Source organism: Mastomys coucha, unplaced genomic scaffold, assembly GCF_008632895.1.
Source record: "Mastomys coucha isolate ucsf_1 unplaced genomic scaffold, UCSF_Mcou_1 pScaffold11, whole genome shotgun sequence".
In the NCBI taxonomy this organism is placed as follows: Eukaryota; Metazoa; Chordata; class Mammalia; order Rodentia; family Muridae; genus Mastomys; species Mastomys coucha.
The window spans coordinates 16,239,456-16,253,126 of record NW_022196893.1 but is presented as its reverse complement, the minus strand read 5'-3'; the positions used below and the strand labels follow the sequence as shown (position 1 = coordinate 16,253,126).

General features: G+C 40.7%; 1 protein-coding gene across 2 annotated transcripts in view; it reads right to left on the bottom strand.

Annotated features, from left to right (window-relative positions):
- Atxn10 (ataxin 10) overlaps positions 1-13,671 on the bottom strand; it is a 134,968-nt gene that overhangs the window by 72,898 nt on the left and 48,399 nt on the right. For both annotated transcript variants that reach the window (XM_031351775.1, XM_031351782.1), the window contains exons 6-8: positions 9,579-9,659; positions 5,558-5,723; positions 594-702 (exon numbers count right to left, since the gene is read on the bottom strand). In XM_031351775.1, coding sequence (XP_031207635.1) covers positions 594-702; positions 5,558-5,723; positions 9,579-9,659 — 356 coding nt within the window. The remainder of the gene's footprint in view (positions 1-593; positions 703-5,557; positions 5,724-9,578; positions 9,660-13,671) is intronic.

Below are 13,671 nucleotides of genomic sequence, written 5' to 3'. Positions count from 1 at the left end.
TTTTTTTTTAAAGAAAAGCACTGGACATTGACAAGCAAAACCTAGGGCTGGGTATCCACACAAACCAAGGTTCTATTGAATTTAATTTGCAAACAATTTTTGAGTAAAGTTAGTAATGCTTCAAATAATGGCTTCCTAATCATAAAAGGCTTCTTGTTTCAAGAGTAAATCTATAATGTGAGTGAAACACTCTTCTTTGTTCTCAAAAGTATAACTGGAGAAAATCTATTACCAGATTTTATAAATAAAACTTATGGTAAAATAAAACTTAGGAAAATCACCCTTATCATGTGCAAACCCCCATCCTCAGTTTCATGGCAAACATTCCTCTGAGGTGACACCGTAGGTATTTGCAAAAGGGTCTGCTTAGTCATCTCACTACAAAGCAGGCCCCAAGCTCCACAGCAGGGAAGGCGCAATGTGGTCGCAGCTTGAGCAACCTGAGCTGTGATCATTACATCGTAATTCCATCCAAGAAAAAAGTTCAAAGAATCTTAAGTGAAAATACCAAAGATAAGGGCTTATGTTTGAACTTATACCAGAGTATGTCAAAGATTTCTTAACTGAAGTCCTGTGTGTGCCAGCTCACTCACCAATCACGCGTTCCATCAGGCCAGGAAAAACCTGTAGGTAGCCGAGAAGCTCAGTGTTGGCTGTCATTTCACACAAGACATCCAGGAGCCGAATCGTAACCAGGGCTTCCTAGAACGACAAGAAAACCTCCTTGCTAGGAACCAGAATTTCAACTTTGACTGTTATAAATAGCAGTGAGAGAATAAAATGCTCTAATAAATGCTGTGTGACACATCTATCTGCAGAGAGAAACGGACTGCCGGAATGTTCTTGAAGGATCACTATCGGCACCATCAAGGTGGCAGGGTCATATACATCATTATATGTGTTCTTCAAGTAGAGAAACAGCAAAGCTCTTGTTGAAGCAAAACCCCTCCCAACAGTGAGATAAATGTCCAGACTAACAAACTAAACGCAACACTTATGCAAACACTCTCTTTTTAAAGCAGTCTCAGAGTGAAAGTCCACTTTAGAGATGGAAACATCCCATCAAACACATTAACTTCTTGTCCACAAAAATCTTGCAAAGTCCTGTGATCCAAAAAAAAAAAACCACTAACTTCAAAAACTTACATTATTTCTCAGTGAATCTAAGACTGTATGCAATGTGTTGGTAGAACGGAAAACATAAAATTGTTTGAAAATGCTAGCTCATAGCTAACAGTTTCTATGAAACAGAAAGCATGGCCAGGAAAACACCACATGCCAACTGTACGGCCTCCCAATATTCCACATATTTTTCAAAAATGTAATTTTCACAGATTTTCAAGTATACATTATTTGACAAAACATAGTAGCACCTATAAGTTTAGGTCATGAAGATAAAATTCTTCAACAAAGGTAAATTTTTGATAATTCCACTCCTTATATTCTTTAGAAAATTTTAAGATAAGACTTCAATATAGCTTTCTACAAATGTCAAATAATATTAAGAAACAACAAATTTAATGCCTTGAATCTTTATTTCAAAGTTTTCACTTGCTGGTAAAGAGGTAAGAGGAATATAAAAAGTGTAGACTCTAGCTCTAAGTCAGTCTCATGGGTAAGCCCATTAATTCAGCTGGCCTCAACAGTCTCTCCGTTAAGTGGGCACAGCCCAGACTATCTCTCTCCTCTAGACAAGTCTACTGGAGACCCGGCAGGCTGTCTGCACAGTGCGCAGGGGCTGCTGCTGCTGCTGCTGCTGCTGCTGCTTTGTTTTTTAATTTGTTTTCTGTAAACATAAAATTTATTAAAACTCTTTACAAGTAATGGTATACTAGCATTCTTGTACAAATATCTGCAGCTTTGAACAAGTAAATGTGGGATTAAACTGTCTTCCTGTCAGTAACATGGTGTCTAGCAGAAAAATAACTTCATCTAAATAGTGAAACCTCATTCAACATTTGAAGAGCATGCAGCAGAGCCACTGAGAGCGCTTGGCAGGGAAAGGTTCTTGCTCCCAAACCCCACAACCTAAACTCAATCCCTGGTGTCAATAGGTGGGAAGGAGAGAGCCGATTCTCCCAAGTTGACCTATTACTTCCACACTCCTGCAGGCCACACCTTACAGGGCTAAATAAATAAATTGGTAAGTAAATGATTACAAAATCTGTGAAAGCTAAACTTCTTTAAAAAAGAAAAACACACCCAGTAAATCTACCTGTATTTAAATGGAAGGAGAAACAGCCACATGTGTGGAAAAGCCACGCTAGAGAACAGTGTGCATTCACCACTGTGAAAAGGAGACAAAGCAACTTAAAGTGCAAATACACAAGGAAAGCCTTCATCCAACAGCACACACTGACATGGATCTGCAGAACAGAGGTGGGAGCTGGCAAAACAGAAACCTCTTAACTTTGTCTCACTGACATCAGCTGAAGAACTATTTATAGAAAAGTGGAATATGAGCAAAAGTGAAAAGGCAAAACTATGATCCTTATCAGTCTGTGCAATCAGAGACACCATTCTTACTCATTCCATGGGCTCATATTAATTGCTACTAAGAAAAGTTGCTTAATATGGGGCTGCAAGAACTAAATGACTACAAACCCCTCCAACTAATGACAACTCTGAAAGTGCACAGGAATCAGGAACTAGAAGCCTTTCAAAGGAAAGGGAAGGGAGGCCCAGGACGAGTAACTAAGATTCAGTCAACTCATCCTTAACCTATGCCAACACAGACTGAATTTGTATTGAACCTGGAAGTGGGTCTATAAAGTACAGCAAAGAGCCCGCACGGACCCCGACCACTCGCCTACTTCTGCTTGGGTCTATAAAGTACAGCAAAGAGCCCGCACGGACCCTGACCACTCGCCTACTTCTGCAAAGCAGCACATGAAGGAAGCCTCAGGGTCTTCAAACTACACAGGCAAAGCCCTCAAGAAACACAGCTATTTTTACTCATAGACTTCTGAAAATGTTACTCACTGATTAACTGTTTTGTCCTTCTAAGAAATCACTGCTGGCCTGCTGGCCTGTGGCTGACAGAGATGAAGGCAGAGCCCTGATGTGCACTCATTAACTTCCATGATGACCCTAACAACCAACCAAGAGCCAGGCCATAAACACCTAGATATGAACAACAGGCTCTCAGCAGTTAACACCAACTAGCTCCAGCATAGGATTAAGAACTCAGTATATTGGAATATTGGTTCAAGGGTCTCCTTCAAGCCTACTGTAGCTTTTTATCCCCATTTCTATCTCAAAGTATAGGCTATGCAAATTAGCATGTTTCCTCCTCCTTATAGAAACTACTATTTGAAGGGAAAGTATAAATCTTTCTACATAAAAAATTAGAGCAATGGAACAGCAGATGAGAGCATATGCAAGCTTGAGGACCTGAGTTTGAATCCTTGGTACTATGTAAAAAAACTGCATATGCCTACTACAACCCAGCACTGGGCAGAGATGGGGGACCCAAAAAGATCCAAAGTCCATCAGCCTAGCCAAAAGGCAAGCCACCAGTTCAATAAGCCACCCTGTTTCAAGACAGTAAGATGGAAAGCAATAAAGGAAGAGACCTGACATCTACCCTGGCTTCTTCATGTAAACCCATGAACATGTGCATATCCCTTGCGTGCATCACACACACTCACACATGCTCCTACACACACGTGTACACACATGGGGGGGGAGCACACGTATCTCACTATAATACTAAAATTATTTTAAACACAAGTCTTATGAACAATTTAAAGTCAGATGTGATTGAACAAATATTGAAGGGCTTTTTTTAATGTTTCCTAGGAAATTAGGTTTTATCATACCTCACTGCTCCCCCTGCTGGGAACAAAAGAAACTGTTCCCAGAAAGGTTAAGTCAGTGCTGAGATGTCCTCCTTTCTCTTACCGGAGGAGAACTCATGTCTACCTAAAGACAACAAAGACAACGCCCTTGAATTCAACCAGAAAGATGGCAGTGCACTCTCAGTGTAACAAAGTATCACAAATGTGACTTCAATTACACCAGAAGTGAAGAAATTCCCGGGTTCGCGTCACTGCCTGGGGTCTACCATGATCTCTTGTCTGCTTTGCTGCATACCTTGCCCTAGGCTGAGGAGTGTCTACTCTGGAGTCGGAGCTTGCCCACCAGAACACTGCCAACAGCACTCCAGCATCAACCATTAAAGTGTATTTAAAATCTACTTCACTGAGGTATGGTTTATATGCAATACATACCTTTATGTACTCAAAACAGAGGCTATCAAACTACACAGCTATGACTAACATTTCAAAAAGTTCCCTGGGTCCCTGTGGAATTACGCTCACCCTAACTTAAGCCCCAGCAAACATGTGACCTGCTCTCTGTCATTACCCATGAGTCTACCTTCCTACTAAATCTCACAGAAATGGCAGCCTCGTCCAGCTGATCCGTGCCCACATGCTGCTTCAGGATCACCTTTCATTCAGTTCCAGAAGTGCTTTTACTTTGCTACTGAGCAGTTTCCAAGAGAGAACAATTCTGACTTTAACTCAAAGGAGAGGCCAAAGAAATAGGTACAAGGAGAGGTTTCCCAGTGAAAAGGTAGGATAGAATTACTGCTAACTAGTTTCAGTAGCCTTTAGTAGAGAAGGTGTCAAGAAAGGAGAATGTGATGAGGTTAACGGGGAGGGGGGTGGGGGGTGTAGAAAGAGTGGGAGGGGTGGAGTGAAAAAGCGTCTACCCTAGGTAGGAAAAATAAACTTTTAAAAAACACCTCAGAAACCTGTATTGAGAAGTTATTTGTTTGTTTTATAATATTTTATTTTAAAAGATTTATTTTTTTATATGTATGAGATTTCACCTGCCTGCTGTATGCCCTCAGAGTCCAAGAAGATGTTAATTTCCGAAAAGCAGAATTATAGATAGTTATCAGCTGCCAGGTGGGCACTGGGAAGCTAGGTCAGGCTCTCTGCAAGAGCAGCAGGAGAGTATGGGCACTTACAACAGTGTGACTATGTAACGTGACTACAGCACTGAAAGCAATGAGCAGAAGCAGAAACAAGCTACACAGCTCATTACAGGGCTGACCCCATCCATGCATTCATTCAGACTGTATGTTAAATGCCTATGGAACTGATAGGTCAATGGCACAAAAATCTATCTATGTATGTGTCTTTAACACATGGCTGTGGACCTAAAGGTATCAGCAGAGTTATTTTACAAGCTATTAATGTGGGCAGGATTTCCCCTTATCTATAGTTTCTAAGTTCTCTAACAAAGCCACCTATCACTCAGAGAGCTCACTTTCAATAGGGACTAGAGAGATGGGTCATCAATGAAGAACTCTCCCAGAGGAGCCAAGTTCAGCCCCTAGCACTCACATAGGTGCCCTACAATCACCTATAACTCTGCTCCAGAGGATCTCACACCTTCTTTGGCCTCCACAGGCAACAAAAAACACACATAAATAAAGACAAATCTTTAAAAACCTTTTAAGGAAGAAACCTCATAGATTAGATGTCTTAAATAAAATAGAAAACCTGTCTGCTCTTTCCCTCCAGGCGGAGATCTGTCTCCTTACCTTATCCTCGGTGTGAGGTTCTGAGGTCAACTTCAGCACGTTCCTACACTGATCCATAAAGGAGTTTGCAATCAACTCGGCATGGCGCAAAAATATAGAGATGTCATCCTTTGTCAGCTGCTCATCACTCACTATCTTGGCTATCATGATGTCTAACAGTGTGATCCTGAAAAACAAGAGTTTCACATAAGCACATAACACGACTGCTGGGGGATACTGAGAATGACTTCAGGAGGACAGTGTAAGAGTTACTTTCATTCTTTTTTAACCTTATCTTAATATCCAGCTAGGAAAAGCTTTATTAGTAAAGTTGTCAATTACAAGTTTTAAAAAAAAAATTTAAGTTTCTTCTATGTGACTTAATAGCAACAGGAACTTTCCTATACACTTTTTCTATCCATCACTTTTAACATTAAAATAATTCAATATTTCATAAAGGTTGTCGATTTAAGTTTTAAGAATATATTCACAATATAACAGTAGCAAACTGAAGTGAGCTATCATTTATTCACATTTAACATTGATTCACGTACTACACACATTGTCTCATTTAATCCCCACAAACCTCCACAAGACAAGCAATAGAATTAATTAGTTTTACATTAACAAAGTCAATCTGGAAACATTTATGTACATGCATACATGCATGTGTGCAATGTGCATACACACAAAAGAAAAAGGAAGTAGTCTGGATAAGTTGTGGCCAGATAACCCAGTATGTTGATTTACTGTACTACTGTAAAGCAATCAACTGTATACTAAACCCAAACTACCCCTGATTCTCAAGTGCTGGGGACTGTGCATAACTGTGCATGCTGTATTTTTGACAACTGGGGAAAACTAGATCTCACAATCATGTAAGGCACTGTATGATACTACAGTGGCTACGACCGTCCCACAGCTGTGACATCCAGAGCAGTTTTATACCCCATTATAATCTTATGGGATGACTGGCACACCAGGTTCCTTATGGAGCAAATGTGTCACGTGACTCTGCCTCCTTGAACACAAGCACACGGTCTAACAAATGCTCTTTATCATGTTACTTACTCAGACACAAGGATGGAAAGCCACTAGACCCAGCTTAAGGGTGAGCAGAATCATTACACATCAGATTCAAAGGCCTACTTCCCTCCCCTAACCCACAAACTACCTCTTAGGCCTCTTGAGGTTCCCTAGGCACATGCTCATTTCCGAGCCAAGTGCCCATGATTCTAAGTCACTAGCTGACATGTCTACTCTGTTTCTAATTCACTTGTGACCAAATGGGTACATACTCTCTCTCTCTCAAAATTATGACTTCTGTCTCTCTTTTTCTTTTTTTTTAAGCAATGAACTTGCAAAAGACTTAGGGAAATTTTCTATAGCAAACAAAACAAAACAAAAAACAAACAAATAAAACAAAACACTCTGTTTTATAGTTATATTTAAAGAGAAATAGGCTACAGTTGTTAAAGTTACACATATATGCAATCCTGAAAAGACTGAATGAGGACCAAGAGCAAGGGTAAGAGGGAGGAAGTATTTGGAATTCAAATTCAAGTTTTTCCAGCAAATTTTTAATTTAGAGTTAAACTTCTCCTAAAGTATAATCTGTTCAATACTATATGCCTCAAAGGTCATAACCCAGCAAGCTCATTACACTGAGGCAGAGTGGTGCTGACAAACCTCACCTGTACCTACAGATGGACAGTCAGACAGACAGACAGAGAGCAGAATCAGCTGGGTGAGTAAGAGCTGCGTCTGGAACCTCAGGAAGCACTACCCCAGACACTCAGATCATTAACCTTGAAAACACCACAACAATGCCAAGTCACAGTGACTTCCAGCACCTCAGGACAGTGGCAGCATTAGTGTGAATACTATCAGTTCACACAGTCACACCTTAAGCACCAGGACTGAGGAGTACTTGCTATGAGAACAAGAGGAGCTGAGCTTTAATTCCAAGCACCTAGGTAAACCCAGCCATGATCTTAGATGCCTGGAACCCCAGTGTTGAAGATAGAGACAAACAGATCTTGGGAGCAGATTGGCCAGGCAGTCTAGCCAAAGCTATGAATTTCAGGTTCAGTGAAAGAATCCTCCTAGACGAGAACGAATGAACGATCAAATAAACCTAAGCTGGAAAGTAAAGAAGACAATATCATCCCCTAATCTCCACGTGCACACACATACATGTGTGCACAGGCATGCCCTTACACACTTGTACAAACATCACTCCACCACAGTCCTGCTCCCTAGCTGGTAACTAGGGACTATTTTAGGAGATGGGAGAATGTTAGGAGGTGGGCCTAGCTGGAGGAAGTAGATCAGGAAAGGCATGCCTTTGAAGGCTATACATGGTCTCCCATCCCTTCCTCCAGCCTACCAGGAAGTAAGCCACTTTGCTCCCAATTGTGGAGAAGTACCGCACACTGGCCCAGAAGCTAGTCTCAAACCCCTAAAACAGTTTTTTGGAAGCCATGGCAGCCTGAGACCAGCGTTGGCCATACAGCAAGAGTCTCAAGGAAGGGACATTCCCTTCATATCTACTGGCTGCTAACTATGCAAGCTCTAAGACCTTCATATGTCATCTATTTAGGTATCTACCATAATAATTCCATCAAGTGGCCGCTATTACTTTCTCTCTGCTTGGATGAGACAGAGCTCTAGAGAGGTTAAATGGGTGAGCCACCCAAATACCAGCTGACCTTTGTTCCTATGCTATACACGCATTATAACCTGAGCACTGGACCCACCAACTCAGAAGAGCAGCCTTTTAACCTGCCAACAATCATACCGGCTCAGCGGGAATGGGGGCAAACAGTGCATGGTACTGGCTCTCGTTACTGAATCATACCGAACAAACTGATTACATGCATATTCAAACTTCCTTCACAAAAGAATCTGCTCCCAATAGATCCCAGCCCGAGTAAAGGAGACAGAAGCCCACGCTAAGGTGCAGTCACTGCCCACAGCACAAGAGACAGGGAGCGTGCTTGCTGTTCACTATCATGCCCCAGGAGTCGCCAGCTGAGGGTTAGTATAGTACTGTTTTAGTAACTGATCCGCAAGTGTATTTTAAAATGTAGACAGCCCCTGAACCAATCAGATATTCTCATGCAGCTGGGCTAGAGACACAATCTGATACCTCAAAGGATTATTCTACATCCTGTGCTTTCAAGTATGGTTCCTCATCTGACTCAAAGAAGCTGGGAACATTTTGAGTAACACATTGTCTACTTGCTTCTCATGGATTCTCCATGCACAGGAGAAAAATGAACTCGTCACATAAACCTGCTGAGGAAAACTCTTGACTCAGTCCTAATGACCTGCCAAAGGAAACTTCTGAACTAAGAATACACTCATTCTTCCTCAGAGGACAATTGGGTACCAAGCTTCCAGTTCACCCAAGACTCCCCGCACCCCTCCTCTCTACATCAGCATGGACACCACAGTAAGCACAGTAACCCTCATGCAACGGCTGAAGTCGTCAGCACAGAGGCCCACTCAGTACGACCAGTGGTAGGAGGCCTGCCACGTGGGTTACGCTCTGCTGCCTACTAGCTTGAGTATGACTAGGCTTTATAAATGCTCTTCCACTACAAGAAAGGCACACTACTTTGTGTGAACTATCTACCAGAGAACCACAAACATAGCAATAAATAGTCTAAATAATCAAACTAGTGATATGCACATATAAGGATATCCTAAAGAGACAAGTACAATGTGTGCTTGAAACTATTGATACAAAATTGAGGAACTGTAACATTTTGTTCTTAAAAGTTTTATTTTTATTTCTTTAACATGCTTTGACTAAATAGTAGCATCACACTGAATTCTATATAAACCCTACATAAATCACTGCCTGTTGTGGTTTTGGTGTGATGTTAACCAAGCAATGTAAACTTACCACTGCACAAACACATGTACTTAAGAGGTCTATGCCAATGTGAAACCACACAGAGTTCAGCTGGGGCTACTGGACACTATATGGAATGCTAAAGAGTCAAAACCATACTGCTTTGGGGCAGGGGGTTACCTTTCCTGATTGCTGAGTTTGCCATACATAGCTTCCACCAATTCCGGGCTTTTCAGAAAATGATCAGAAATAATCAAGAACCTACAGAGAAAAGGAAGGGAAATTTGGTTACTACAAACAATAAAAAATGTACGTCCTATGTTATAAACTTCTCTCATACAAAAGAAAAGCCTTTCACTTAATTCAACTTTTTTTTACTATAATCTTTTAACAATATTAATTTTTATGTATATGGTTGTTTTGCCTGTGTATATGTGTATTACATATGTATGTAGCATGCATGTGCACCACATGTATACCTAACCATAGAAGCCAGAAGAAGGTGACAGATCCTCTCAAACTAGAGTTACAGACTGCAGTGAGCCACGATGTGGGTGCTGAGGATTGAACCCAGGTCCTCTGTATGAGCAACAAGTACACTTAACCCCTGAGCCATCTCTCCAGGACCATGTTTGCTGGGGTCTTTTATGCTTTAAGACATTCATAAATTATTTTCTTAGCAGTATCAAGGGGGAATAAGCCTTGAAATGTTCTTTTCTCCAATTTTCCATGTGAAACTTTTATTGAAATAATTTGGTGGGCTATTAGAAAAGCAAGTCTACTTCAGCTTTGACAGACTTTTCACTGTGGACAGGGACATGACATTTAGTGACAGTGTCAGATCTAGACAGGAAATATAACAGTCCATTTTAGTCCAAAGCTTACTGCTTTAAGATGAGGCAGAAAAACGGACATGTCATATCGTTAAAGCTATGCTAACAATGCCGTGATGAATCCTGGCTTGATTTTCCACTCTTTAAGAGTACTCAAGTTACCAAGAAAACATCCACATTGTCAAGCACGGTGCTCATCTGGACTAGAGAGATGACTGTGGAAGCCTGAGGCAAAGATTATAATCATATTTCTTCAAAGTACCTCTGTGGCATCTAAAAAGGCTGAACACCATTAATAGTTCTCAACTGTATCTAACAAAAGGTATCACTAAGATTTAGGAACTAAGAAATATGATTGTATTAAATACTGTTATAGTAATAAAAGTTGAGTATGAAGTAGTAATACACACACCATTTATTTACTCTCATTAACAAATAAAATGTCATCAAGTGTGATAATCAAATGACACACATCAGTGACCACCACTGTCCTCTATCTAAACATAAAGTCCAGCACTGGAGACGTAGGCCAGCAGCTACTGCCTACACAAAGCCTGGTGTCCCAACACCACCACCTATGGGAAAAAAAAATCTAAACAAGTATCCTATTTCTTTTATAGATTTAAAGCTGTCAATCACTACTTAGGTTTAAATATTTCTAAGAATAATGACTAATAATAATGCCATACTATTTACATTAATTAAGCCAGGTTATCAAAGTAAGAGGTATTCAGAGTAAGAGGAATTCATACAGTCCAAGCTAGGTTCAGAAGTAAAACTGGAATCCCATTCATATATAATTTAGCTATGTGGAAATCAAAACTTTTCCATGAGAACACTTGTAAAAAACACAATATTCAATCAAGTATGGTAGTATGTGCCTATGACCATAACATAAGGGAGGCTTATACAGAGACAGCTAAGTTCAAGACCAGCCTACACAACACAGCAAGACTATTCTCCATGATACCCCCTACCCAAAAAAAAAAAACAAAAAAAACACAATACTGCAAATACTGTACCAGCAACTAGAACACAATTTTCCTTCCAAATTTACTCCCTAGACAGCAGAGAAAGAACCACAGCTACCATTTAGACCCAGCTATTTTACTCCTCATACAGGGCCAGCAATCTCCATACCCTGCCAGAGATATTTGAACCCTCATGTTTACTGATGTTTTAGTAACTCTAAAGAATTTGGAATCAACCTAACTGTCCACTGATAAATGGATAGTGAATGTTAAACACACACACACACACACACACACACACACACACAAACTATTTAACTCTAAAGAAAAATGTAAGAAAAATTGCAAGAAAATGGGTGGACTTAGAATATTTTATTACTCGAGGTCACAAAAATCTCAGAAAGGAAAAAGCCACATTCTCTCTCAGCTGCAGAATCTAGTTAATAATACATATGCAGACAAATGTACACGTGGGTAAATCATAGTACATAGACAAGACAACAAGAAATGACAGGCATTGGAAAGGAAGGAGTGAATGTAGGTGATGGACTAAGCTATGAGAGGATATAAAACACAAGTATTTTTCTAGTTCTAAATCAGTCATGGATATCTTGGGTTGGGGGGAGAGGGGTGTAAGCGGATAAAAATACACCTAAAGGTGAACATACAAGATCAGCGTGAAGCTCCATAGCCTCAGGATGGACATTCTAAATGTAAAGAAGTCATTGAGATGTACAGATTTTGGGGTCTGGTTAATTTTGGTATGTGATAGCTTTTTCATCTGCAAGATTTTTATACTATAAAAATTTTATGAAAAATTCAACACAAAATCATACAAAACCCCAAAATATAGAAAAAGACATTATCCAACTACTCAAGTCAAATGCACTGCCGTAACTTTCTCGCACACACTTTGCTGTTACTCCAGTCTATCCCGGGAGAAAGAGCTGGGGCTATTACTACAGTCTTACACCTTTCCCTTTCTAATAGAGAAAACCTGAGAGGATAATAAATCCTCATGTAGCTGCTGCTCTTTATCAGCCATCTGCATGGCCAAGCAAGGGGAAGGGGGCAGAAAGGGGGTCTTCTCTGACATAAGAATCAGTTCAGATTTGACAGTACAACAGTGTCTGGAGGCCCCGGGACAGTTCTCAGCCAGATGCAGCAGGTGAGCTGCAGAGTTGTCAGCTGAGGACTAACTCCCTTCCCGTTCCTGCCAACTCCAGCTGCTCATCGCTGGCAGCTTCTGAGGTACTTGGACGTACATTTTTGTGTTTGCCCATGATGAGCCTGGTTGTTTATTCCAAGCTGATAAGATATAGATCTCAGCTACCCTCAAATACCTACCAAATAAACAGAACGCTGCTACAACCTGGCTCGAGGTAAGCTGACTCTGAGGCCTCCTCCTCAATGATGGCAGATGCTGCATGTGCATATTGAGGGGAATTTTCCAAGGTAAATGTGTAAGATTTTCTCATAACAGTCACTGTTTATTTGCATATGGTAATTCAAACACAAATGATATTCAAAGAAGTAAACAATTTTAAACTTAGAACTTCAATATAATAATATTTAATTTAAGAGGCTCAAATACCAGAAAGCTACCTAAGTCCTGATCACACTGCCCATTGTGAGAAATAAATCCAAACACTTAAGATTCATAGGAAAAGATTACTAAAATGTGAAGAAATTTAAAAAATGTGAACAACATTTGTGATGAGTTTTACAAGGAAAAGCAGATTAATTTGTTAGGAGATAATGTAATAACTGTAAATATAAATACTATGATGACCTAACTACTGTAAATGCAGATACTAAATAATGATGTAAAGACCATAAACACAGATACTACATACAAAACAATCAGTAGTTCAAGGGCAGATAGGGATACATAACAAGATCATGTTTCAAAAGAAAGAAATTGGGAAAAAAGCAACAGTGAGTGCTCTGACCCCAGGTCTTAGGTGGAACCAGCCTGGAGGCTCAGGCCAGAGAAGTGGCAGGGTAGCTGGGACAGGACCCTTTCATTCTGTCTACAACCAGGAGGGACAACAGATCAACAACCCTCTCTGCAGCAGAGAGCCTCTCTCTAGGGAGTGCTCTAACCCCAGACCCCAAGTGGGACCTGCTGGAAGGCACAGGCCACAGAAGTTGCAGCCTTCATTCATCCATCTATACCCAGGAGGGACAGCTGAACCACAGCCCACTGCACACGGGTCCTGCCAGGGTAGAGCTGATCTCTCAGAAGTGCTGACACAGGCTTACAGACCCAGCCAGAGACAGCAAGAACATCTAACACCAGAGATTAACAGATGGTGAAAGGCAAACAAAAGAATCTTACCAACAGAAAACAAGACTACTTGGCATCATCAGAACCTAGTACTCCCACCAAAGCAAGACCTGGATACCCGGCTAGGCGGTGATAGCCAGGGCTACACAGAGAAACCCTGTCTCGAAAAACCAAAAAAC